At 43.3% G+C, this 27829-nt stretch overlaps 1 protein-coding gene across 1 annotated transcript; it reads right to left on the bottom strand.

The window, feature by feature from the left end:
- Positions 1 to 572: 572 nt before the first annotated feature.
- Positions 573 to 9266, bottom strand: LOC117552998. Its single transcript, XM_034226737.1, has 12 exons — positions 9185 to 9266; positions 8114 to 8168; positions 5708 to 5910; positions 5426 to 5537; positions 4886 to 5034; positions 4671 to 4724; positions 3899 to 3955; positions 3421 to 3480; positions 2907 to 3061; positions 2122 to 2351; positions 1507 to 1666; positions 573 to 980 (listed from the first exon to the last, which is right to left on the bottom strand). Exons 3-9 carry the CDS (start codon positions 5907 to 5909, stop codon positions 2910 to 2912), a joined length of 786 nt encoding a protein of 261 aa, XP_034082628.1. The 5' UTR covers position 5910; positions 8114 to 8168; positions 9185 to 9266; the 3' UTR covers positions 573 to 980; positions 1507 to 1666; positions 2122 to 2351; positions 2907 to 2909.
- Between the last annotated feature and the right edge of the window lie 18563 nt (positions 9267 to 27829).

The raw sequence follows: 27829 nt of genomic DNA, 5'->3' as shown, positions 1-27829 counted from the left end.
AGTGACGTAACGGGCATAGTGGTGTGACACACACACTCTCACTCAGCCTTATCTTTTCTCATCCGTGGCTGTGAGTGTGTGTCTGTGTGCTCAGGCTGAGTTCCTCTGTGTCTCGCTGTCTCACAGACTTCACGCAGCAACCAGGAAACAACACCAGTAATCCAGCTCACACTGTCTGCTCCTCGAGCCGAGCAGCGAGCCCCGCAACATCCCGCCAACACGGTACCCAGACCCCACGCAGCATTCTCATCAGTTTGTCATTACTGGTGTCATTTTCTGGTTGCTAACACCATTGTAACACATAATCACTGAGGTTCACCACCGTTACAGCTGTACATCAGCGAGACACAGGAACTCAGCCTGAGCACACAGACACACACTCACAGCCAGGCTGTGTGTGTAAATCCACGGAGCCGCAGCTGAGAAAAGATAAGGCTGAGTGAGAGTGTGTGTGTTACCCCACTATGCCCGTTACGTCACTTTACTCAGGAAGAAGTTCTGGGGCAGCACAGACAGGTCTTTTCTGTGTTAGAGTTTTACTCGCTACAGGGTGTACTTTGAGGGTTTCTGACTCTGCAGACCATTTACATGCAGAAAAAGCTACATAACAACAAGGGGACGGGTAATAACCGGGAAAGCATGACATGGGACCTTTAAGTGGAGGAAGCTCCTTAGAGACAATGATCTGGCCATCAACTGTAGTTCAAATTATATTTGCTCTGAAACTCCAGATGACATAAAAACCTGGCAACTGCAAACAGGGTTGTCATACTCGGTGGAAAGGCAGTCTTAACTATAAACTCAGATCTATAAGACCCCAGTTCAACATGAACGAAAACACCCCAACTTTAAACAATGTCTGTTTAACTATTTTTTCCTTGGTACACCGCCATTCCTCTCCGGTGCGTAACGTAGCCACTTCTGCACTCCAACCCTGAATGTCAATTCCGTCAGCCTGCGGTCAAATTGACGAGCAGCAGCTGAAAAAAAAGAAGTTACATTTTTTGTTTATTGAAATAATAAGAAGAAGAAAGCTGCAATGGATGCGTTCCAGTGTGTACTGTTTAGTGTACTAGGTTTTCAGGCGGCCTTAATTGAGCAATTCACCCATCAACCACATCTTCATATAATTGATTCACACTATTACTCATTTCTGTCTACTCGCTCTGTGTCTCAGAGGACGGTAGTGGACAGTTCAGAAACGTGCCCATCAGTGACATCATCAATGGTCATTTCCAATTAGCTAGGAATAATGTCACTGGTAGGCAGGTTTCTGAAATGTCCACAGCCCACCTTTGAGATGCAGAGCGAGTAGACAGAAATGCTGCCATCCTATTATGAGCATTAATGAGGACCACTTATATGAAGATAAGGATAAGAATGGATGCATTTTGCATCCATTCTTATCAACTTGAGAAAGAAATGTAAAAGACTTATGAATTAAATTCAATATTTGCCAAATCTGTTGTAAAGTAGTAAACCTAGTATTTTGAGGTGCAGGCTCACCAAACATGCAGTCCTTTATCAGCGTGTCCTTGAAGGCCCTCTTCTCTCCCTTTCCCACCCAGTTGAAGATGCAGGCTAGACTGTTTGTCATGGCAGCGGATAGCATTCGCCGGATCATATTTTCCGAGTTGGTCCCTCCGACTAATGCCAGGCGGGTAATCTTAACAGACGAGAGAAAATGATTAGTGTGCTACAGTGTACTATGTAAATAGACATCTTCTCATTTATAAATAAATACAAATGTAATGAATTTGAACACATTTGTATTACCTCTAAGGAAGAAATAAGACCACTACTGTGTCCAAACTAATCGACAAACAATGCCAACAACCAAATTGGCAATCCTAAGAAATTGTCAAATATTGATTAAGAAAAATATTATCGTGATTCGCGAGGCGTATTTTTACAATATTTCTGTCAAACACACATCCAAGTGAAAAAGAAATGTAATGCATCCACTCCTACAATTCCAGACATAAGCCCTTAAGATTTCAAACAAGAAATGTAAGACTTTTAAAACTTATAAGGATCCACAGGATACCTGCAAATGCATACAGAAAATATTAGAAGCCTCGACAGATTATAGAGAAAATGCTTTGTGTAAAAATTGTTCACCATCTTTCGACGGACTGCTTCCTCCCTCAAAGCAGCTTCAGTCTCATCAAACTTCTCCTCGTTGGTGAGTGGAAGCATTATGGGGAAGTTGTCTTCTTGTGACTCTGGTTCAGCTCCATGAATGTTTAGTTTAGCAAGTTCCGTCTTTATAAAGTTAATGTCACGTGAGATCTGCTTCACCTCCATACATAGCTCGGTAAGCATCTTCGTGGTTCTCATGGCAGCAATGTCTTGAAAATTAAAAAAATAAAGGTTTTAATTTACATTTCAAGGATAGATTTTTAATTTCCAATAATTTAGAATGACACTAAGTAACTCACTGATAAGTGTTTGCCAACAGTAACCATTAAAGCTGCACTATGTAACTTTCCTATTTACCCTGGATTTGAACACAGGTCTCCAGCACAACTGCTGAAATATTTACCACTGAGTTTATAGAGCCTGCCTGCTTGCTCGGGGGAGAAATTGACCATAAAGTCATAATTTTTGTCAAACCAAGGTCATGTCTCACCTAGATAAAGGATCTAAATGTCTCAATAGAAGAGCAGGGAGACCAAAATCAACCACCCCAATTTTAAGTTATATTGTATTAACACTACCATACAGATTGGACAAAATAACATTGTAATCACAAAAAGGTTACATAGTGCAGGTTTAAGTGCTTACATTTTAAGCCTTAACACCATGACAAAAAACATGAAAAGATGGGAAAGTCACAAGGGATAGGTTTCTCAATTCAGAAGGCATCAGTACGGTTAAGAACCTGCTCAGAAAATGATACTTGCCTTTCAACACTCTGCTTGATTCCTCTCCATATAATCTCCCCCGTGGTGTTTCTGGAGCTGAAGGGGGTGGGATGGGTGCTGCGGGGTCAGGTGAGCCAAGCCCAGTGCGCTGAAGTCAGCTAATCTTGAGCCATGTGCATAGCTGGCACCGCCGTCTAAAAGACAAGACACCATTATTAATTGTTTATAAGTAAGCCATGAGAACCATTGGCCCATAGGAGCCGATATCCTGTTTCCGCAGCATGATGTACAAGTACACCCCCTGGACATGATGCTAGTATGTCGCAGGGACTTAACCCAATCCAACCCTTGATACTGAGTGCCAAGCAGGGAGATATCGGGTACCATTTTTAACAGTCATTGGTATGACTCGGTCGGCGATCAAACTCACAACCTCCCAATCTCAGGGCGGACACTAACCACGAGGCCACTGAGCTGCTATTCATTCTTTATATTGAACATGAATTTTGGAATTTTCCAAAAAAAAACAACATTTAAGATGAGAAATACATACCATTCCTTGCTTTCTCTAATGGCATAGCGTGGTAGGGGCTGGAGTTATATGTTGGCAATCCTAGAAAAAGAGAGAAATAACTAAATAAGGCAAATGAGCACTATTAAAGTTGTTATCCATGAGCACCATATAGCAATTGCACCTAGCTAGCCCCATATAGTTACTTTCCAACTTTAGATAAAGGAGACCTGAGGGATGAACACACTTGGCTACAGAGTGAGTAATTAAAGAATAGTTTCCCACCTAAGGTGCTGATAATTCCTGTGATCCAAAGATAAAAGACATAATAGCCTATTAGTCTACTTCATAACGAGGGGTGCACTCAAGTGGCTGCCGATGACAATTTATTCAGGATACAGAAAATATGACCAACGTTTCGGAGAGACTGAAACATTGGGTCATATTTCCGGTGTCCTGAATAAATTGTCATCGGCAGCCACATGAATGTGCCTGACTTTTACACCATTAGTTTTCTTACCATCATTACAGTGGTCCATTGACTGGTCCAACTCCGCCAAATAGCTTCCACAAAAGCCTACAATGAGAGAACACACAACATGAACTATGAATGCTGTAACTCGGACAAAGCACATTTACATACTGTCCGCCCGGAGGTAGTAGTGTGAAGTAGGGGTCGACCGATTATCCAGACCGATATTCCGCATTTTACAGATTATCGCTATCGGCCTTTTTTTTTTTTTTTTTTAAATCAAATTGCTGATAAAACTTTGGATCTGATGCGGCCGTTTCTCTGGTTGCAGTCACCACTCTGTACACAAGCAATGTCCCGATCCAATTCTATCAGTTTCCCAGTTACACAGGGTAGCGTCTCGCAGCGGATAAACTGTGAGGGGGGGGATTGCTAGTGGAGCCTCGCAGCAACTCTGCTTTCTGCACCACAATCTGGTGCTGCTGAATTGGGACTACTAAATGAGTGAGACTCAAATATCAGAAGTTCAGAACAAGTTTTAGTAGTTTTCATTTTATTTCTATTTCATTGACTTTACTCAGGGTACAGAGAGGAAACCAGTTTTAAGATGTTGAAAAGTTCAGCAAACATAAAAAGGCATTTCAAAGAAGTTGTGTTGGAGTTTGTGTTATTCTACATTTTGAGACCAAGATTTTCTGATATTACTGCAAATGTATATCGGTTCCAAATATCGGTTATCGGTCTCGTTGATTACTAATAATCGGTATCGGCCTTGAAAAAGCCATATCGGTCGATCCCTAGTGTGAAGTGGTTCACTTACCATTGTCAGCCTGGTGAATTGACAGAACATCCTCCGAGTGGCTTCCTCCAGAGGCTAAAAGGGAACAAAAGACAGGAATAATGGATGCTGTAACTTTTGAACACATATCACATGACTGATGTTTGAATGTATTGTTGGAGGAACTAAATGCTTGTAAATTAAAGCTCACATGCAATTACATATTGTTCCTGCCATTTTAATAAGTAATGACATACCACTGCTTGCATTTGGGGTTGGTCCTGAGGGGTACTGGCTGGATTCTGGGAGCACTGTAGGACAATGAACATCAGGTGGCTTGGCAAATCTTCTCTTCACACAGCTGGTTTCTGACTCCCCATCTGACTCCATGTACACAGGATTTGGTCTGGAAAATAAAAATGAAACATTCAACATTCCCATTAATTGAACTAATTTGCCCCATGGCCCATTTCTGTAGAATGAGGCCGCTTGACGTACAGGTACACAGAGATGACACTAGTCTATCACAGGACTGGAGGTGGGGTTTTTACTTATTGTTTACACAGAAACCAAGGATTATATATTTCAAGAGGGAGCGATCAAAGTAAACATCCTAAGCCTGCTTCCTCCACACTGGGAGTGCTGTGACCACTTTTCCATTGCATCTTATGAGCGGTTGGGTTCTTTTGGTTCCTGCCTATGCACGCATACTGGTTCTTATCAATGCGACGTTGTTTGATAAGGGTTAAAGTCAGGCCAGACATGGAACCTGACCTCCTACAGGAATTCAACTGTACCTTACTCTTCTTTTCCCACGTGCACCTGCTTCGTCCTCAGAGCTCAGATCAGTGGTTGGACATCCAGTATTCACATACTTTTCTTCGTATCGTTTGGCCTTTTCCAATGAGTCTGTAAAAGAAAAAGCATAAAATAATAGGATGACATTTTACTGACTAGTCTCACTTGTGACACATATGTCATATGTGGTATGGCACCACACACATTCAAACTGCCATCCATAAAACGTGTGGATACCTATATACTTGAAAATAGACAATAGTAATGCAGTGACTACTTACCACAAGTAATCAAGAGCCGGACATTCGCATATGTGGTCCATCCTTTATGGGCCGTCATGTGTTCTTTAAGGGCCTTCAAATACATGTTTTTTGGGGGCCATAACAATTTACCTTCCTTTAGACTGAACCAGCTGGCAAGAACTGTTGCAGCTCCGCCATTTGGAAAAAGTACAACGGCCCAAAGCACCACCTCCCTTTCCATTCTGTATACAATAAAGGAAATAATGTAAATGATTAAAAAAAAACCTGCTCATAAATCATAAGATGTCATTTACTCGCCCAGCAGTATGAGCGGTATGCTACTGCATATGAGCTATTGGAATAGCTATGAGGCCATTTCCTTCTGACTCTGGATACAGAACACATTTACGTTTGATACATCCAAGTTTACCAACCCCGATATTGTCACACAACTCTCTAACCTTGTATGTACCTATGCATGAGGACTCGCAGGGATAAGTGTAATATGATTCTTGGTGTCTGAACCTTTTGTAGATCACATATACCTCATCTTCTTCCTGGACTATATTCTGCACTACTGCAATACTATGTCCCACCTCAATACAATTATCCCCCTGCTTTGTAGACAAAGTAAAACGACTACTGGAGACCTTTGTGTACTGTACAGCAACACCGAAATGTTGAGGGAGTGGACCATCAGTGTGGATTTTCTGTAAGACTGGTTCATCTGTTGGTAATGGAACCTCACAACGTGGCTGTTCTGACAACCTTTTGACCACCTGTTGTAGAGGTTGGTGTGGCTTGCGTAAAAGATGCTTTATTTGGCCAAGATAATTCTCAAAAGGGAATCCTGAAACATTATCTAAAGGTCCAAATTGTTTGTATTCATCGGCTAAATGTATAAGCTGGTGTACACTGAACACAATCTGATCCCTGCCATACAACTGTCCAAAGTGTTCCACAAAGGAAATCATCAATCTATGCGCTAATTCAACCTTTTGGCCAGAAATTCCAGGAGACAAAAACAAATACATGGCCACTGAAAACAACATAAAGTTGTCATAAATCTCACTGGGAAGGCAATCCTTCAGAACTACAGGGCCCCAGTACAGTATGAAGGATCGGAGCTCTGTAGCTTTCCAACGATCCAGCTCATTCAAACCCCTTGGCTTGCGATTGAATTCACAAGGGGTGTGGGAATGTAACCCCAGCAGTTTGCTTGATATACTGTTAACAGTTTGTGAAGGAAGCCTAGTGGCTAGATTGCCCTTTAACCACATATTCAACAGTTTTCTCATCACACCAAGACAACAGAGGTGCATATAATCTATTGGGAATGAAGAAACCATCTTTACTGTCCCTGTTAAAGGACTGAGTGTCTGTTTCAAGTGATGTTCTTCATCAATCATATCACAATAACTTGAGTCTGTCCTGAGCCTGACATTTGTTTCAGGATAAGTCATTTTCTTCCTCCACACACCATGTTGATCACACTTGTCACACCCTGAATAGCCATTATGTGACTTGATATTCTTAACGTAGGCTCTGGCTGGAGCATCACACACAAATGAGGAAACCAGTACTTTCAATCGGTTACCATTATGAACAACGCCATTAGCCAGTACATTTTTAAGGTCGCTAATAAATTGCTGCAGATACTCAACAACACACTTGGGCTTGCTTAAAGCACAAAAGATACCGACAATAAATGGGGACTTAGTATAATCACATTTCAGAATTGCAAGTATAGGCCAGAATTGAAGTCTTGAACTCTTAAAGAGAGGGAGACCATCTATGTTGAACTGTAAAGTAAGAGTTCTGAGGCTCACTGGTAAACTCAAACATTTCAATCGTGAAAGTATCCCTTGCACCAATCCAAAATGGTAGTACTCGCCACCTTGCATTTGAGTGGTTGCAACATCATGTTGTGTTCTAAGCAGAGTTCTTCCATCCTTAGGGAGCATAGGGTGAAAAAGCTTTAAGATGGACAGCAGAGCAGACAAAGCAACCAGATTGATTGAGTAGGATGTTGCCCAATATCTTAGGCTCCTCATAAGCAGATCCTGACTAAGCTGATGCTCGTCATGGCTGTCGGAGTCAGAATCTGATTCAACATTCCCAGCCACACTACCATCAGTATGATCATTTCCCATTTGTACATGATCTGATTCAACGTCATCATCTCCAGCTAAACTACCATCAGTATGATCATTTTCCATGTGTACATGGGAAGCTAGTGGTGTATCTAGTTGGGAAACGTGTGAGATTCTGAAGGGTGGTTCCCTATTCACACAGGGGTCTAAATGTGACTTGTTATTATAAAGAGTTTCCTCGTATTCCTTAAGGATATCTTTCTCCATGTCCCTTACAGTTCTGATGACTCTACGTCTTTTAGACCAATAAGAAGCCATCTTAGGTAAAGAGAGGTGGCACTGCTATAATTACTTTACTTGGCCTTGTGTATTGCAGTGATCCCCTTGACTCGTCTTGTAGTATAATCCTGAAAATGGAGGAAAACAAAGCAGATTAAAAATCAGTATGCATAAACTAACAGTACAAATATATATCAGCCTCCTGGTGCAATGCAAATATAACTGTACTGACGAAATTCCCTAGAATTACACGTTTTATTCCATGGGTCTTCAACCAGGAGTCCAGGACCCCTAGGACATACATTTTACCCAAATATCCTATATGATGCTTTAGCTTGACTGTATCAGACCAACTTTGATGTAATTTCTGTAGGATGTAGGGATGCCAGAAACTGACCATGATCAAAATCGGCGGGGTCGGTGTGTAGCAAGCTGCAGCAGCAGTCTGCGCTGCTGGCTTCCTCCAAGTTTTACAGTCAAAACTGGTGTTGTGACCAATGGCCATTTACAATTATTAATACTATTACTATTATTAGTCTATATTTTGGTTGAAACTAAGCCAGAAAAAAAACAAAAAAACATAAATAATAAAAAAATATATAAATAAAATCGAATTTTAAAAATAATCTTCGATTATGGAGACTGTAACGAATAATAGATTAATCGCTGGCATCCCTAGTAGGATGGTAGAGTTTAATGTCAGATTGTGTTAGCTAGTGTATCTGCTGCGTTAGCTAGGTGCTAGCCAGGGCAAGAAAATATCAACTGCGTCATGCGATGAACTGTTTAATTAATTTATGATATAGGCTATATTATAACAAAAAATATGCACAATTTCACCCAAATATCCTAAATAATGCTTTAGCTTGACTGCATCAGTGGACACTTTATGTAATTTCTGTAGGATGGTAGAGTTTAATGTCAGATTATGTTAGCTAGCGCTGCGTTAGCTAGGTGCTAGTCAGGGCAATAAAATATCAACTGCGTCATGGGATGAACGACGTTAAATTCGTTGATGATATATATTATTATAAGTAATTAGTTCCCACTTTTGCGCTCTGAATAGCCTAAAAAAACATAACAGGGTGTAACTGAGGTGAACATATAGAGTAGGCATGCACAACGGTCACGTTACATTTCTTACCGATTTGTGATATCTGTCTCTTCTCTTCAGGCGGCTTGACGGCAACTGAACTGCCTGCCTTCCTCCACACCCTCTTTCGCTCTTTCACGTGACCAACGTGCTTTCAAGATTAAGTGCAACGTGCAACGTGCAACAGGCATGACGGGTAATCTGTGACGTTTCGCTCTCTCAAAACTTGGGCCATTTTGTCTTCATGCACAGCAGCTCTCATAGGAAAGAACCAGACCCCGCCTCCGACGCTGGATCATGATCTCGCCCGAGAGGGGATAGCGCCACACGTTGAAACAATGTCAATTCAATGTAGGGAATTTCAACGTTGAAAAACCGGCATCTATATTACATTGATTCAACAACATTTTTTCAAACGTTGAAATGGTATTTGTAAAAACACATCGAATCAACATTGATTTTTCAACCTCAACCAAAAATAACCAATCTAACCAAAATCCAATGTTGAATTAATATATTTTGCTATCTGGGGAAGACCCTCAGCCACGCCCCGACACATGGGGTGACGCCGGCCGATCACAAAGCTTTGATGCGTTCAAGTGCATTATTCTGGCACAGGAAGATTATGTTACAGGACATAAAACAGAATATTGTTGTTCTATTTTTAGACACATCTCGCGATCGACTGGTTGGGCACCCCTGGGCTAGACCATAGGTCTGTTGTGGTAGCAAAGTAGTCAGCTGAAGCCACATCTCTCTCAACTTCCCCACGGCATTTGTCATATAGTGCAGGCAGCGCAGACCTGCTGAAATAATACCGAGTCGGCATCGCGTAACGCTTGTCCAACGTGTTGACAAGTTGCTTACAGCCCTGGTTGCTAACAGTGCTAACTGGGCACATATCTTTAGCGATGTGGAATGTAATGGCAAAGTACTTGCAAATAGTGGAAATAGTTTTACCCTTCTTTTTAACGAGTTGCTGCTCTTGTTCTGACATCTTCGCTCGCGCTGAACACTCACAACACATGTCACTCCCACGTGGCCGAGTGGGCTTTTAGGGAGGGGTGAAAGCGCACCCAGCAAAATAATCGTATTTTGTCAATTATGCTGTTTTCATAATCGTCGCAAACCATAATCGTAATCGCGATTAAAATACGATTAATTGCACAGCCCTACCCGGTGCTGTATGATCAGTCTCTGTTGATCTACCGGGATACAAACCGGAGGAGCGAGGCATGGAGGGAGGTGGCAGAGACAGTGGGTGAAACTGGTAGGTTAGTATTATTAGATATCAGTGCTGCGTTTGACACTGTTGACCACAACATATTACTAGACCGACTGGAAAACTGGGTGGGACTTTCGGAAACAGTTCTAAATTGGTTTGAATCCTACTTAAAGGACAGAAACAACTTTGTTTCTATAGGTAAATACACATCTGAGTTGACAAATATGACATGTGGGGTACCTCAAGGCTCCATCTTGGGGCCTCTTCTCTTTAACGTCTACATCAGGGGTGGGGAACCTTTTTCCTCTCAAGGGCCATTTCAATTTTTTCAACATCCTCCGAGGGCCGTACAAATTATTGACCTCTGCTTAAAAATCACAGCCCATTCATTTGGCCTTTCTTTCATGCTGTGCAAAGAAAAAGCAACCTCTTAATCCAGATATCTTGCCATGATTCGCGCATGCATGCACGTGCACGGTGTGGCATGACCACCAAACAGAAAGATATGGACACAAAATGTGTGCAAATCATAGACTGTATATATATAGGTGCAAATGTATTTAGTTTCCTATCCATGTGGACATTATTTAAGTGGGGGGGACCTAACCTCCTCTAGGGGGGTCCGGGTCTCCTGGGAAGATTTTTTTTTAAATATTGAAGTTAAAAGCATCAATCTGGTGCATTTTGAGAGCAAAATGAAGAGATCTATGGAAACATCTCTCAACACCCATATGAAACAGAACTGGAAGCAGATTTACTTTTTCTTTATGGATATTTTACAAATCACTCCCCTTTCAAACTGTATTCTTGTTTATTAATAACAACTTTTGTTTACTGTCATATAGTATTTTATACCAGTTTACTTTATTCTCTTGTTTTTTGATAACTATAATGATCAAGATGTGCCTTTACCTCACTGGTTCGAGAAAAAGCTTCTTATATTCGTTAGCATAGCTAGCTAACCAGATGCTAATAACAACAAAGTTATTGACTGTATGATCAGAATGACAGATGAACAGATCGCCACTGGGCTTTCAACTAAAGACACAGCCACGCAAAAACTGCAGCATCCATCCATCCATCCATCCATCTTCTCCCGCTTATCCGTGGTCGGGTCGCGGGGGTAGCAGTTCCAGCAGAGAGCCCCAAACTTTCTTTTCCCTGGCGACATCAACCAGCTCTGACTGGGGGATCCCAAGGCGCTCCCAGGCCAGCGAAGAGATATAATCCCTCCACCTGGTCCTAGGTCTACCCCTTGGTCTCTTCCCAGCTGGACGTGCCTGGAACACCTCCCTAGGGAGGCGCCCAGGTGGCATCCTAACTAGGTGCCCGAACCACCTCAACTGGCTCCTTTCGACGCGAAGGAGGAGCGGCTCAACTCCGAGTCCCTCCCTGATGACCGAACTTCTCACCTTATCCCTAAGGGAGACACCAGCCACCCTGCGGAGAAAACCCATCTCGGCCGCTTGTATCCGCGAACTGCAGCATGTGTACAGATTTATGGGTACTGCAATTTTTGAAGTCCCGGAGTGGCGTTCTGGTGCTCTCCGTCAGAACTGCACCCCTGTCAGACGAGACGTATACCACGTGATGACACGTTAGGCTCGTGTTGTGTTCAAGGACCATGACCGTTGCCAGGAAAAACAGGCACTCGCTTGTTTAATTATTTTGCGGTCAGGATTTCTTTAATTTTTTGCGTGTGTTTATAAATTACCTCGAGGGCCATTCCAAATGGTCTCGCGGGCCGTATACGGCCGGAGATTCCCCACCCCTGGTCCACTGGCTCAGATAATGAAGAACAACAAAATAAGTTACCATAGCTATGCAGATGACACACAAATTAACGTAACAATGTCACCAGGAGACTATACTCCAATTCAAACACTGAGTAAGTGCATTAAACAAATCAATGACTGGATGTGTCAGAACTTTCTCCAATTAAACAAAGATAAAACTGAGGTAATGGTTTTTGGAGCCAAGGCAGAACGTATAAAAGTTAGCGCTGAGCTTCAGTCTGCAATGTTCAAAACAACAGATAAAGTCAGAAATCTAGGTGTAGTCATGGACTCTGACCTGAGTTTCAACAGTCACATTAAAACAGTTACTAAATCAGCCTACTATCACCTAAAGAATATATCTAGGATTAAAAGACTAATGTCACAGCAGGATTTGGAAAAACTTGTCCATGCTTTTATCTTCAGTAGACTGGACTACTGCAATGGTGTCTTCACAGGTCTCACTAAAAAATGTATTAGAAAGCTGCAGCTGATTCAGAACGCTGCTGCTCGAGTCCTCACTAACACTAAGAAAGTGGATCACATCACTCCTGTTCTGAAGTCTTTACACTGGCTTCCTGTGTGTCAAAGAATAGATTTCAAAATACTGCTGCTGGTTTATAAAGCACTGAATGGTTTAGGCCCAAAATACATTTCTGACCTCCTGCTAAATTATGAACCATCCAGATCTCTCAGGTCTTCAGGGACTGGTCAGCTTTCTGTCCCCAGAGTCAGAACTAAACATGGTAAAGCAGCGTTCAGTTATTATGCTCCAAATATCTGGAACAAACTCCCAGAAACCTGCAGGTCCGCTGCAACTCTTACTACTTTTAAATCCAGGCTGAAGACTTTTCTTTTTGTCGCTGCTTTTAATTGAACTATTACTGCACTGTAACTTTTATCCATGTATTTTTTCTTTTAATGTTTATTTTATTAGCTTTTCTTTTTAATGATGCCATTTTCTTAATGTCTTTCATTTTTTGTAAAGCACTTTGAATTGCCTTGTGTTGAAAAGTGCTATATAAATAAACTTGCCTTGCCTTGATTGTCATTAAAAAAAATAATATATATATATATATATATTTAAAAAAGAATATATATTTTTATTTTTTACTTTTAATGAACAAGGTAAATATGATATAGTCGGTATCGGTAAAATGTATAATCTACAATAAAATCTCGTTTAAAATTGTTTTACGTTGTCTAAAGTTACACGCTGCCTGGCCGCAGCGTGTATCATTACCCTCTCTCGTCCGGGCGGTAGAAAGGAGCCCTCAGCCAGAGCAGCAGCAGCCAACAAGCTGACTGTTGCTATCTGTATACTATGCCGCCGAAACATCATTTCAGCCAATCAGCGTCGTCAGATCTGATGCTCAAAGGGCGCCCTGTCAGCGCCCTGGCCTGTGTGTCTGTGAGTTGTTTGGACCCGTATCCAAGGTGATGCTACAGTAGTTGTCGAGGATGGCTGCGTCTGCAGGTGGAGACTCCGGTGCTAGTGGATCGCCGGAGCTGTAGATTAACATTTACATGCTTATTGTAGATGTAAGGGCAATGCCTGTAGCACCATGGAGCATATGTGTGGGCTGGACCTGTATTTTACAGGAAAGGAGTGAGCAGAGGGTGGAGTTGTCGATTCTTGTTCAGTTTTCATCTTCCTCACCCTCTCAAACTTTGAGTTGCGCACGCTTCTAAAGAGACGCGCTACCATGGAAACCAAATAATGGTTTAGCTGTATTAAAATCTGAGTGGAAACAGTCGTGAGTAAATCTGAATTTGTCAGAAATCGGGAGAAATGCGGGAGAAATATGACCCCGGGAGGAAACCGGGAGAGGGCAATGAAATCGGGAGTCTCCCGCGAAAATCGGGAGGGTTGGCAAGTATGACACACACACACACACACACACACACACACACACACACACACACACACACACACACACACACACACACACACACACACACACACACACACAATGTTCGTATTTAGTCTCCTGATTTTAAATGGGAATTCAATCATTTGAGTGTTCCCAAAGCATCAGTGTTCTGCAGTTTGTGTAGGCCTACTGTACTGTTTCACAGTTTTGGAAGATTCATAGCTAACCACAATGAAGATTATGGATTAACCCCCCCTCTAACATCACCAGAAGTCATAATTTAAGGGGTTATTTCTCAAAAATTTCTTCCGGGGGAGAATCCCCCCGGACTGCCCTAGTATGGTTTGGTCCCTATTTCCATAGCCCCACCAAAAATATTTTCCACCAGCCGCAACTGGAGACTTGCCTGGATAGCTGGTCACAAATGAAAGCTTTAGCGCAAGTTCAATAAGGAAGACCTAACACGAGTCACTTACACGTCACTCTATGGCTCCCTTCCCCCCTCATTAAATACGAGGGCGTCACCCCTCAGCAGCCAATCGCTGCACATGCTAAATTCCTTAAATGCCTGCTCTTCCTCCCTGTCAGTTGTCATTGCAGATGATCACACGCAACCCGCCTCCACCCCTCTCGCCTCCCGTCTCCTTCAGGACAAAGCTAAACCTTCCTCCTTCAGACCGGTCTCACCTACTCATCACCACCACCAGTGTCTAGACCCCGGGGACTTCATCGGAGCGGTTCTTTCCCGCCTGAATGATTATCCTGCAAACCGGGGCCTAATCGCCAAACACCATTACATTCTCCTGTTGAATTATCGTGGCAATCATTTCATTCATATGACGTGTAAACAATAAATATGTAATTCTTACATCACGTCTCTCCGGTTTGAACTATCCTTCAGCACACTGACACACTCTGTCACTGCCTCTTATGATGCTGCTGTCTTTTGAAATATGATTATTTCTCTGCTCCGAGTTCATTCCTCGCAGATTCTTCCATCAATCCCAGTCATTGCATGTCAGTCAATATAGCTTCGAAAAATGTGTCCAATTGAACAAAATGTTTTTTTGTGAGTGAAGGCCAGAGCTACATTACATTGTTTGATTGTGTAATTACAAGGTGAGAGAAAATAAATCCACATCCTCCTATGAAACCTATTTTATTTCTTTTTCCATGTTATACTTATACATACATTAGAAGATTTGCATGTTGAACTACATGCTGATATATCCTCCTCAGCCTCAAGGAAATACATTAAAAATAAATTGATTCATAATTTTTAAAAAATGATAAAAATGTATAAATTAATAATGTTGTGTACAAACATTTCAAATATAAAATAAAAAAAAAGTTTACTTTTGAAATGATTTCTCACAAAAACCTTTCTAAATTATAGTAAATTACTAAAAACGTTTTAGTCAATAAACGTTTTTCTGCCTAAAATAGTTGAAATTGAACGTAAACTATATCAAACACCACATGCATGGCAATTAACCCATTTGTGCCGGCTATTTAAATTGACTTTGGTTAGTTAATACAAATATTGATATTATATATATATAGCATATAATTGATGCAGTCTTTCTGAACACTTTTTTAAAAAAATACTGCAAATGAAGAATATTTTTAATTTTCTGCACAGATAGTGCCCTAACTTACAGCAGTTGAAAAGATTTGTGGAAGGATAAATTCTTCATGGGCTTCAATGGCTCTCTAGATAAAGGGTGTTTTATGGTTGCTTGTATTTTCCTCAGATAGTGGTTTGTTTAAATAACTAGTGACATTTTAATAAATATTGCAAAAAATGGCTCCAAAAAAGGCATATATAACCTGGCTGGCTTAGCCAGTGTGTATTTCTTCAAGCACCACAAGATTCAAAGTTTATAAAGTACAATTCTGGGCCATTGATTGTGTCATTTCTCCAAACACATACAGTAAAAATGCCTGTTTTGAAGCCTTAAAATCATAGGCGGAGTTTGACATTTGCGCTTGGGGGGGCAAACCTTTTTTACTAACGTCAGCACACAGTCCCAACTATTGCGTGGGTGCTACGGATACAGTAGCAATAAAGCCAGCGCTCACCACTGAGTATGACTTTTCCATGCCCGCCGTAAACACACACTCATATGGAAGGGGCGGTCTCTCCCCCCAACAACAGTGCATTACATAACTGTAAAACGTATCATAACTGTGCACATCTTATACTTATTTGATAACTACTATATCCCTTGGTTACTTGAACACGCTACAATATTATGAACACGCTACAATATTATTAACCTTAGTGCAGAAGTAGATGCCTTTTTTTATGTTCCGCATATATGTCCACTATCCCCTCAGGTGACAGTTGTGCAGTTATGTCATCCTCAATGTGAAGAACAGCAAGTGAGGAAAATCTTGTTCCTCCCCTCGTTGACCGCAGCCAGTTCCGAATTCTCCTCATTGCAGAAAAACTTCTCTCTGAGGTGGCAGATCCGATAGGAGTCAGTGCCAACTGGAGCATCATGTATACATTTGGATAGCTCTCCTTTTGAACAGTCTTTCGAAGATGCTCAAGTGCAACAGGTGCGACAGCAGAGGCTTTAACAAGGTCCATCTCTGCTCCAAGAAGGAGAGGGTGAATTTTGAGCGGCTGTGCGTATTTTTGTACAAGAGGTTCAATTCCATTTTTGTCACATTTAAACAGTGCTGCACATGCTCGTGCCAGGTCTATGGACTCTCCCGTGAATCGTCTGTCTAGTTCGTTGATGAGGGTGTCCAGCACAGGGAGATATAGGTGCTGCTGAAATCCAGCTGTATCACTCTGTGACCTTTGTGCGCCACTTTCATCAGTTTCTCTTTGGCCCAAAGTAGTTGTAACCAGGAAACTGTCGAGGGAGGTCGGGGGTTTTGTAGCCCGTTTTCTTTTGGGTGCAAGGGGACCCGGAGTCTGACACTCAACATCTGCATCCACAGGTACTGCCACGTCGTTGTCCCGGCAGAACTGTTTCACTGATCCCCACATATTGCTCCACGTATCTGCTTGTCTCTGAGATTTGAAGTGCGCCTTCAGGTTGTCGGTAAGCGCTGCAGCTTCGGAGAGTGTGCGGCTGGAGGACTGTAGGGCCTTGTGCGTAACATGAATCACACGCAGTATGTCTTCAAATACAATAACACATGTAATGAAAGTGTTAGAAATTAAAATCAATGTTTTGATGGCATAATGTACCTTAAATGTACCTTTAGTTTAAATGCTGTTTTATACTGAAAAACCAGAAGTTCTTAAGCTTTTATTCTGAAAATCCTTCATCTCCGGTTAGCATTTAGCATGAGGCTAATATACCATTTCCTATAGAGGTGAATTTAGCAGCGATATGATATGATGTTGCACACCGAAACCTACTGATTTCAACACTACAACTATAGACGTCGAGATATTATTGTTGGATATTAAATGAAGGTACAGTTTATTTGAGTACGTTATTGTTTACAGATGTGGGTAGCATGTCACAACATTCGGAACGACCGGAAACCAAATTGCTGTGAAGTATTTCCTGTATTTTTTGGAGTATTGATTACAGCGTTTAGAATGTGTTAAATGAAAAGTCATGAAAGAGTTAAGGAGGAGAAAAGGCGTGTTTAGATATATATTGAATGTACAATGTCTGTATCCTGTGATATGCGTAACAACGGACATTAAATACGTGGAGAGCCGGCCCCCAGGGAGGAGCCAGGAGAGGATATATAAATAACGAAACCTGAGGGGTTGGCCCTCTTTCTCTGCTAACAAGAGCCAGATGCACAGCTGTATTTCTGTTGGACAATATCCTGTTTGTGATTTTACCGTACCTTTTTTATTAATTAAAGTACCAAATTTGAACCTCCAGAGACTCCATTTAGTCTCCTTTTTAAGCTTCTCTTTCCTGGACGCTGAGAATAAGAACACAGTTAACAAAAGACATTCTGGTCATGTGGGCATAAAGGCCACTGGCCTCCACAGACGACTTGTCTCCCTCGTCACTCATTTCTCGCAGGCCCCCTGTAATTGCAGAGTAGTGAGTTTTAACGGAATTCACAGATCGCCACTTGTACGCCCATATTGTCTCACTTGGCTGTATTATTTCAGTTTGTTTCAGATTCAGTGATTTCTGCATTTCAATGAATCGATGATGGTTTGACGGCTCTGCAAATACAGAGTACAGTTTGTCAATGACGTTCAGGAATGTTTTCACGCTGCGGTTGACAGCACAACACTCCACAAGCACCAGATGTAGCTTGTGTGCCAAGCAGTGCACGTACACTGTATGGGTGGGTCTCTTTGATGCGCTGCTGCACACCAGAAACGTGACCAGACACCAGGCACCATCGTAACTCTGGGCAACAATTGGGATATGTTTCAGTCCACACATCTCAAGTCCTTTGTTTATTGCTTCCACAATCCCAGATGCTGAGCAATCAATAAAACACAAAAAATGCTCCTTGATTTCAAGCTGCTCTGCATATCTTAAACACACTGATAATTGTTCCGTTTTGCAAGACCTGGCCTCATCTGCAATTCTGGAAAAAAATCCAGTATCCTGCACTTTCTCTACAATTGCTGCACGAACTAAGTTAGCGCATATGTCAATGACTTCGTTCTGGAAATCTGGGCTAGTCGCATTGAAATAGTTGGACTGCATGTTTTTAAAAGCAGAATCATACTTGGAGAAGAAGCCACAAACCTTAAGAAAATTCCCACTCGACTCTGACTCGCTTCCCTCCCGATGCCCACGAAAAGGCAATCCGAGTTTGGACAACAGCCTCACAATATCAACAATTTTGCACAAATAAGATCTGTTCTTCTCAACAAAATCTTCGTGGCTTCGGGAAAGTTTAGCTGAAATAGATCCAGAAGATGCAGTCACTTTATAGTTATCCCATTTAACCATGCAGTTCAGATGGGCCTGGGAGTGTGCATGTTTCTCCAGTTTGCTGCTTAGTTTTTTCCAGTCACTCAGACCCTTTCTAAAGGAATCCTCCACACCGCTGTCAAGCAGCATGAAAAACAGAAGACGGCATCCATTCGTACTGAATATTCCAGTCAGGGATAGTTCTTGTAATAGTACGTGGAAAATGATCGTTTTGTTTTCCCAAACACTTTTGAGGGGAATTCGGATAAAGTAGGCTGCTTGGGACAGCTGTGTTTTTTCCCAAGATCATCATGACCCACTGACGGCCCGGCACCGGTGGTCTCCCTGCTGTGGGGTTAATGACGTTAGCTGGTCCAGAGCTGCTCGTTTGTGTGTCTGCCACTTCACATTCTGACGGCTGCTGGTTGGTAAGGTTAGGCTCAGTCGGTGGCTCTTCTGTTGTTGAAGCTTTACAAGACGAAATTGGACGCTTTAAAAATCGCCAAACATCCATTACTGCTAATTCTTGTAATACAATAGCTGAATCACTTGTATGCAAAAAAAAGCGAGGGAACTTGTGTCCTTAACCACACACACACACACATGCGACTGCTCAAAAATGAAATTATGATATTATTCAGATTTGTATTGTAATAATCATTTCATTACATCTATTACAATATTGATATACGAAATATTTGTATTGGAACAGTTTTAGACGTAGTAATGCAGTAACATATTTCAGCCACCAGGGGGGGCAATGCCCCCCCCCGCAAAATCCGCCTATGCTTAAAATGGTGCAGGAAAAGGACTTTACATTGTATTATACTTAAAGACAGGACTATTTAGTTAAGAGAAGAGAAAAAAGGAAATCAAATTGTTATAATAATGGGTGATGTAACATTAATGACATACATTATATGAGGTCCTTGGCACTCATGGGTGTCTCCTTGGGTCATTTTGTGATCATGGGGCATCACCCTTACAGCATCAGGACAATATCATATGGAGGCTGATGCGTTCACTGCAGGGGACTGATGGAAGGATGAGGCTGATGAGACTGAAGAATCTGTGAAGAACGAACTAGCGGCTGAGAAATAATCATATATTAAAAGACAGCAGCATCATAAGAGGCCAACAAGAGTGACAGAGTGTGTCACTTTTCTGAAGGATAGACCTGGGGGGTATACTACGAAGCAAGATTTTCGCTTAGCCGGCTAACTTCAGGGAAAACTCTGGGTTTCCGGTCCTACGAAGCTGGTTCTCTTTTTAGCAGGCTAGATCTCCATGGTAACTTATGCTGTGCGGCTAACCTGGTCGGGACCAGGTTAGGTTGCAGGCTAAGAGATCAGTCTATAAAAGCTCTGCCTATCGACCAATGAAATCTCTGTGAAGATGACACTGTGGAGCTCGGAGCTCGGATTGTGAGAGGCGCTCTCAGGCGGGAGAGGATATTTAGGGAAAGAATAAACCCTTTGGCTTTCCCTGAAGAGTATTTGTATGAAAGATACAGGTTCTCGTCAGAAGGGCTGACTTATCTGTGTCAGCTCCTCGAGCCATATATTGCTAATGCCACAAATCGGAGTTGTGCCCTTACATTGCCGCAGACTGTATGTATTGCTTTGCGATACTTTGCAAGCGGCAGTTTTCTGTATGCTGTGGGGGATGCAGAGAACCTCAGCAAAAATACAGTCTGCAGTGTGTTGGAGCACCACCCAATGGCGGTGGTGGAAGGTTCACCTCTGCTCCCCGCGTCCCTTGATGACTGATGAGCTAGTCAAATTTACAAAAGAAGGAACTCAAAGCACCAGAATAAAGTTAACCAATAATCTGTTTTAATGGTAGAAAATAACAATACAAATACAGAGCACTCTGCAATAGTACAATACAGAGCGCTCCGGGCTCAATTCCTACCACCGTGTGATATACGTACCACGACAGCCAGTCAGGAAAAGAGCGCCGAGCATAAGAATGTTCCAGTATTTATACACATAAGCGGGGAGGAGTTGTGTTGGTTGCTCCTCCTTAGCTATTTGTTATTGACGATTTCACTTCTGGGCCGGCTAGCCAGTGAGTTGGCAGTTCTCCCAGGGCTCGACATTAAGGACTGCCCGATGGCCCGGGGCCATCTAGTATTTAGCTCGGGCAATGAAGCCTCACCTGCTGGTTGCCCGATCGGGCAATCTATTATGCCAGTATCATGCAGCTCGCGGATCCAGTATTGAGTGACCCGACAGTAAAACTAAACATATCTATAACTAGTTTAGGTAGTTTGAGAGGTAGGCCTAATTAAAATAGCTACGTGTGATATTCTAACCTGAAGTGTGTGTTTTGTCCGCTCACCGTTGCATGTGATCATGCAGAGCTGCGTGTCGACTCGTCAGCAGCAGCTGATCTCTCTCTCCCGTCAGATTAGATTTCACTCGCGTTTATGTCCATATCGGCTAGTTCTAGCTAATGATAGGACTACCTGCTTATTAAAAGACACCTAAACAATAAGTGTCGCTATGCAACTGGGTGAGGCCACAAAGTATAGCACAGCATTATGCATTTGTTTACATGCCCACCGGAACCCCAAGGCATTACCAACAGATCAACGCACAATCAACCCATCCAGGACATCTCTTTCTCCACATTACGTGTTAGACATTAGCATTGACTCTTCTTGTCTGTCACATAAGTGGCGCAACTGAAGTGGTATTGCGCTAAAGGGAAATTATTTTGACCGGACATTTTTGACCGAAGAGATTTAGATTTGCCGGCTAACGGGAACTCTGACGTCGCCATTTTGTGTGCTTCGCGGATGCGCTCTGCTCCTCTCGACTGCTGCTCGGGTCTGCTCAGTCAGCTTCCGGATGAGGGGGCATTCATTCGACCAACTCACAGTAGATAACATTACAAACATGTTTAACAGGGGCCATAATAGTGTAAATAATGTTTGTTTTGGCAGTTATAACTGAATGTAATGTTTTCTACTTTTTTCCATCTGGGAAGGCATTTGCCTTCATCAGATAGAAAGTGTCTTGACCAACAACTAGTATTTCTTATAGCTATGCAGGGCAAGCGAGCAAACACAAGAACAAACAAGTGAAATGAACAATAAACTTGAAATTGTACAATATAATATTGTGGTGGTTCATCTTATAATTCAGTCTAGAGAATGCACCAGACCTGAAAAAATCTAAATGTTCTAGGGGGAGGCCACAGGTGAAAACAATCAGACACTAGACACACCAGGGAAACTAACGACGGGAGGAAAAACACAGGGAAAAGGACCAGACAATATAACAAGAGGAAAACATGACGGGGAGAACAGCACGACACAGAAAACGTGACATAACACAATAATCGTAACAGAACCCCCCCCTCAAGGGACGGATTCCAGACGTCCCTAAAACACCCAAAACAGTCCAATAAACGTCCAAAAAACAATGTCCAGCAGGGTGGGTGGAGGGGGTCCGGAGGACGGGTCTGGGCTGACAACCCAAGTGCACCGCGGAGGACCCGGAAGGGATCTCGGGCAAGGCAGAAGCCGAGAAGGGGGACTCGGGCGGACGGGTCTGGGGCAAGACAGAGTCCAAGGTGGGGGTTATGGAGGGGCGAAGGCCACCGCGGGCGAACTCAGGGGGCCGAGCATGACGGCGAGGGCCGCGGCCGGGAAAGTCAGGGGGCCGGGCTCGAGGGCGAAGGCCGTGGCTCTCAGGGGGCCGGGATCGAGGGTGAAGACTGCGGCTCTCAGAGGGCCGGGCTCGAGGGCGAAGACCAGACAGCTCCGGAGGCCGGGCAGGAAGGCGCTGACGGGACAGCGCCGGAGGCCGGGCAGGACCCGGTGTCGGAGCTGGTGGGACAGGCCTCGGCAGGATCCCCCACGGAAGAGGACCAGGACACGGGATTGGCAGGACCCCCGGCAGGAGAGCAGTCAGCGGGGCCTCCAACGGCACAGGACATAGGATTGGCAGGACCCCCGGCAGGAGAGTAGACGGCGGGACCTCCAACGAGACAGGACAAAGGGTTGGCAGGACCCCCGGCAGGAGAGTAGTCGGCGGGACCTCCAACGAGACAGGACAAGGAGCTGGCAGGACCCCCGGCAGGAGAGTAGACGGTGGGACCTCCAAGGGGACAGGACAAAAGGTTGGCAGGACCCCCGGCAGGAGAGTAGTCGGCGGGGCCTCCAACGGCACAGGACAAGGAGCTGGCAGGACCCCCGGCAGGAGAGTAGACGGCGGGGCCTCCAACGGGACAGGACATGGAGTTGGCAGGACCCCCAGCGGAACCTCCAACGGACCAGGACATTGGGTAGGGACTTGAGACGTGACTCGAGAGGGGACTCGAGAGGGGAACCAAGGGGGAACTCGAGAGGGGACTCGAGAGGGGAACTAGAGAGGGGACTCAAGAGGGGACTAGAGAAGGGAACTAGAGAGGGGACTCAAGGAGGGACTAGAGAGGGGACTAAAGGAGGGAACTGGAGAGGGGACTCGAGAGGAAACTTGAGATGTGACTGTGACAGCTGGGGCCAGAGCTGGGTCTGGAACCATGGCTGCGGGGGCCGGAATTGAAGCCAGAATCATGGCTGTAAGGTCCGGTTCTGGAGCCGGAAACATGGCTGTAAGGTCCGGTTCTGGAGCCGGAAACATGGCTGAATGGGCCGGCTCTGGAGCCAGAATTGAAGCCAGAATCATGGATGTAAGGTCCGGTTCTGAAGCCGGAAACATGGCTGTAAGGTCCGGTTCTGGAGCCGGAAACATGGCTGTAAGGTCCGGTTCTGGAGCCGGAAACATGGCTGTAAGGTCCGGTTCTGGAGCCGAATCCATGGCTGCCGGGACCGGTTCTGGAGCCGGAAACATGGCTGTAAGGTCTGGTTCTGGAGCCGGAAACATGGCTGTAAGGTCCGGTTCTGGAGCCGGAAACATGGCTGAATGGGCCGGCTCTGGAGCCGGAATTGAAGCCAGAATCATGGCTGTAAGGTCCGGTTCTGAAGCCGGAAACATGGCTGTAAGGTCCGGTTCTGGAGCCGGAAACGTGGCTATAAGGTCCGGTTCTGGAGCCGAATTCATGGCTGCTGGGGCCAGAACTGGGTCTGGAACCATGGCTGTGTGGGCCGGTTCTGTAGCCGGAACCATGGCTGCTCGGGCTGCTAGCCTGGCCTTGCGATGACTCCTCTTAGCAGCCGCCTGAATACTCCGTGGACCTCCATAAGCCAGACGAGTTCCGGAATACAAATCCTGGACAGGAGCAGGAACTGGGGCAGAAGCACGGGTTGACTGTAGGCGGAACCCACCAAGGCGTATTTTGCCAGGTTGGGAATTGGGAGACATGGAGTTAGCATGCCTGGGGCTAGCAGGCCGGGAATCACATGTTTCAAGGAAGTCCAAGATCCAGTCAGGTAAGAACTCCACAAAACATCGTTTCTCTGCTGCCAACCGGTGCGCCTCTACCAGAGCGGCCCTCTTCTGCCGAACACTGGACGCTCCCTTCCACCAATCGAAGCAGCAAGCCAGATAGAAGGTAAAATGCTGTAATTCTACCTCCCATGGATCATCTGCTGGGTCCATTTGTTAGGTCGGTTCGTAATGTTACGGTGTGTGAAGCAGGCAGGACCCAAATGCAGATTAAAGTGAAAATTCCTTTATTTCAAGGCTAGGTGATAAACAAAGACAAAACAGAACACTCACCGACGAACTAGTCATGACACAAGACGAACCGACACTGAACACAGGAAGAGACAAGACTAAATACAGGGAGGGGTAATCACAAGACGAGACACAGCCGGACAGGGGAGGAGAAACACAAGGGCCACAGGTGAAAACAATCAGACACTAGACACACCAGGGCAACTAACGACGGGAGGAAAAACACAGGGAAAAGGACCAGACAATATAACAAGAGGAAAACATGACAGGGAGAACAGCACGACACAGAAAACGTGACAACAATGCTTTGGAGTCATGACAGAACGCACACACATCTGTTTAAGCCAGGGCTTCTCAAAGTTTTGATGAGTGAGGGCCAATTTAGGTACCCAATATTGGATTGAGGGCTGCCCAATAAAAAACGGAACACAAAATAATTCCAAAACAAATCCTTTCTTTATTGTACTAACCAATTACCGCAACTTGCGAGATGCCTAGTTGCCATGCAACCAGTAGTCTAGCAAACTTTCCACAAGCTGTCATTCATAATTTAGGAATGACAACCCAGGGGGCGCAGTTTTACCATTCTTAACCCTCTGGAGTCTAAGGGTATTTTCTCGATTTTTAGATGTTTTCTTAAATCACCTTTTAAATGTATTTCTTCTAACATGGCACCCTATGTGTTAAATATCAAAATGTTCAGGACAATCTCTGGTCTTGCTATATATGCATATTGCTCACCTTAGAGCACTGTTTGATGAGATAAGTAGCTCAAAAGCTTAAAATGTGAAATCAGATTTTTGGAAAATCTTCAAAACTCTTGTGAAAACACACATTTACTCATGTAATCGAATTGTTTTGGTGTTTTAGATTTGGTTACCAAAGTCCTAGGATCACAAAAGCAATGAAATATTTGAATTACACTGTATATAAATGTGTTATTCATGTCTAAAATGAAAAACATTAAATTCAAATTTTGAGTAAAATAGGTGTTTATCACTCTACGTTCACCACAGCAGGGACTGAGATACAGTAGGACTGAATAATGACTTCATATTACATAACAAGGTTCATGTGATGTGTACAAATACAAATTGAGCATTCAACCTTTTTTTTTCAACCAACAATTTATTATAAATGTTTTTTTCAACCAACTATTTATATAAATATAAGAAACTGGAAAATCTCACTATTTACAATATTGAACATCAGAACTTTCAACCAACTATTCATTATAAATGTCAAGACAGTGTCAAGGTCTTTGTCTGTCTTCCAAGACAGTGGGTCTTGCTGCTGTGAAGATGGGGGTGATGGTGCATGGGCTGCTGTGTAGGTGGGGTGTACAAGTGCTATACGAGACCTCCTTTCTGGCTGGGTTGAAGGTGATGGCTGTGGTGAAGCCTTTGTGCTGAGGTGTATCTTGACCTGGTGGCAGCCGCAGATGGAGGTGAAGGCAGCTGTAGTGATGCTGGTCTGCTGGTCCTTGGTGGTGATGGCTCTGGTGAACGCCCTTGAGCCACAGTAGATCTTGACCTGGGGGCCGGCACAGATGAATGTTGTGGCTGCTGGATAAACGCCGCCTGTGTAGGACAATAATTACAACTAATTTCATTGAAATAAAGTTCAAGTAAAATGTTGCTCAAGCACAAATAACAATGCACACATAAAAATAAAGTTTGGGAGGTTGCAGAAGGAGTCTCTCTCTCTCTCTCTCTCTCGAACACACACACACACACACACACACACAAACACACACAGAGGTATTTCCAGTTACTTTACATTCAGTATAAAATCACAGAAACACATATACATAGGCTACATCTGATTACAAAGTCTCATCTGTACAGGACGGTAAAATAATAACAGGCACACATATAAATAAATCTATGACAAAGTCTCATCTGTACAGAACAGTATGATAAAATAATCAATGGCAAAAACATGTCACTGTAAATGTCTCCGTTGTGGGACGAATAAATGATTAATTTAATCATCTACACATGTAATCTCACTTTTACACACCAAAATAACGTTAACACAGAGTAAACGTTTGCTAATGGAGAGTCTATTTTGTTCCAATAAAAAGTTCATGACTATCGATAAAAAATATATATCAATAAACCTATTTTCGCGGTATTCCCCACACATTGCCAGTACACTATTACTGTAATATTTACACTTACCCATGTCCAAATGGATCCTTGTTGTTGTCTTTGTATTGTTCTTCTTCAGAAGAGTCGAAGAATTCAGGTTCTGAGGCTCTATCTTCACTGCTGCTAGCGAAAAAAATCTCTAGCGAAGTCGGCAACTGTAAAGTTTAGCCATTTTCTCTGTCTCTCTCTCTCTCCTCACAGATGTAAACTGATGGGTGGTTTATGTTTTTTTTACTTGGTGGGTAGGCCCTTAGTGATTTCTCGATGTCCATTGGTCAGACCATGATGGCTGCCGGCCGAGATTTCCTTGACGGACACACAAATCCACCAATCCCACACAGTGTAAAGTCAAGCTGCTTTGAGCGGCCATATTGGCTGCTGTGCCCTGTTTACAGTCTCACAGGAGATACCGCTGGAAAGCTACTCATTCTAATTCTTACTCGATACAACCATGGAGGATTCAAATATAACGCATGCATTTCAGCGTGTCACATTAACTATCGCGGGTCGCCAGAAACATTTCCGAGGGCCGCCATTGGCCCGCGGGCCGCACTTTGAGAACCCCTGGTTTAAGCCAACTACTCCAAAATGTTGTAACAAAGGTTAACTGTTCCCATACCCTCAGGCCTTCTTTGAACTTCCTTCCACCCGAAGTCAGCTCACAATAACATGAATGCATCTATTGATAACTGGAGGACCATTGTCTCTCTAACTGTGTGACTCACATCATCTCATGACTTCTTCAAATATATGGAAACTGTAATCAAAGTATGTTATATTTGAGAAGGTCCAAGAATTGACATATTTCCTTCTTGTATTAATAATTAAAGCTTACTTTCCAGATCATACAGAAAACTCTTACAGACAACCTACTGGGTTCTGCCCCTGAAAGCCCAAAATGACTTTCTGAAAAATACTTTATCAACGGGTAATCATTCTACTCCAGGCAGAAATCACAGGCTGTACTGTACCTTACCTACTCATAAATAGCCAAAAAAACACCTTTTGATTATAACACAAAAAGTGGAAGAAAAGACCTAATCTACTTCTTCTTAAAAGGAGACATCATTAAAAAACCTCAGTATGCTTAAGAGGAAAACATCAATTTGTCCCATTCAAGTTTAACACACATCCTATATATCAGGTGACATAAAAATGAATATACCAGAAA

Source organism: Gymnodraco acuticeps, unplaced genomic scaffold, assembly GCF_902827175.1.
Source record: "Gymnodraco acuticeps unplaced genomic scaffold, fGymAcu1.1, whole genome shotgun sequence".
NCBI classification, from domain to species: Eukaryota; Metazoa; Chordata; class Actinopteri; order Perciformes; family Bathydraconidae; genus Gymnodraco; species Gymnodraco acuticeps.
The sequence above is the reverse complement of the archived record's forward strand: the minus strand, read 5'-3'. Positions and strand labels throughout refer to the sequence as shown.

Coding starts and splice junctions, on each gene's coding strand:
- LOC117552998 (XM_034226737.1), bottom strand. CDS start 5,909: ATGGAAAGGGAGGTGGTGCTTTGGGCCGTTGTACTTTTTCCAAATGGC. Junction 5,538..5,707: donor CCGGCTCTTGATTACTTGTG/GTAAGTAGTCAC, acceptor TTTCTTTTACAG/ACTCATTGGAAAAGGCCAAA. Junction 3,956..4,670: donor AATTCACCAGGCTGACAATG/GTAAGTGAACCA, acceptor CTCTCATTGTAG/GCTTTTGTGGAAGCTATTTG.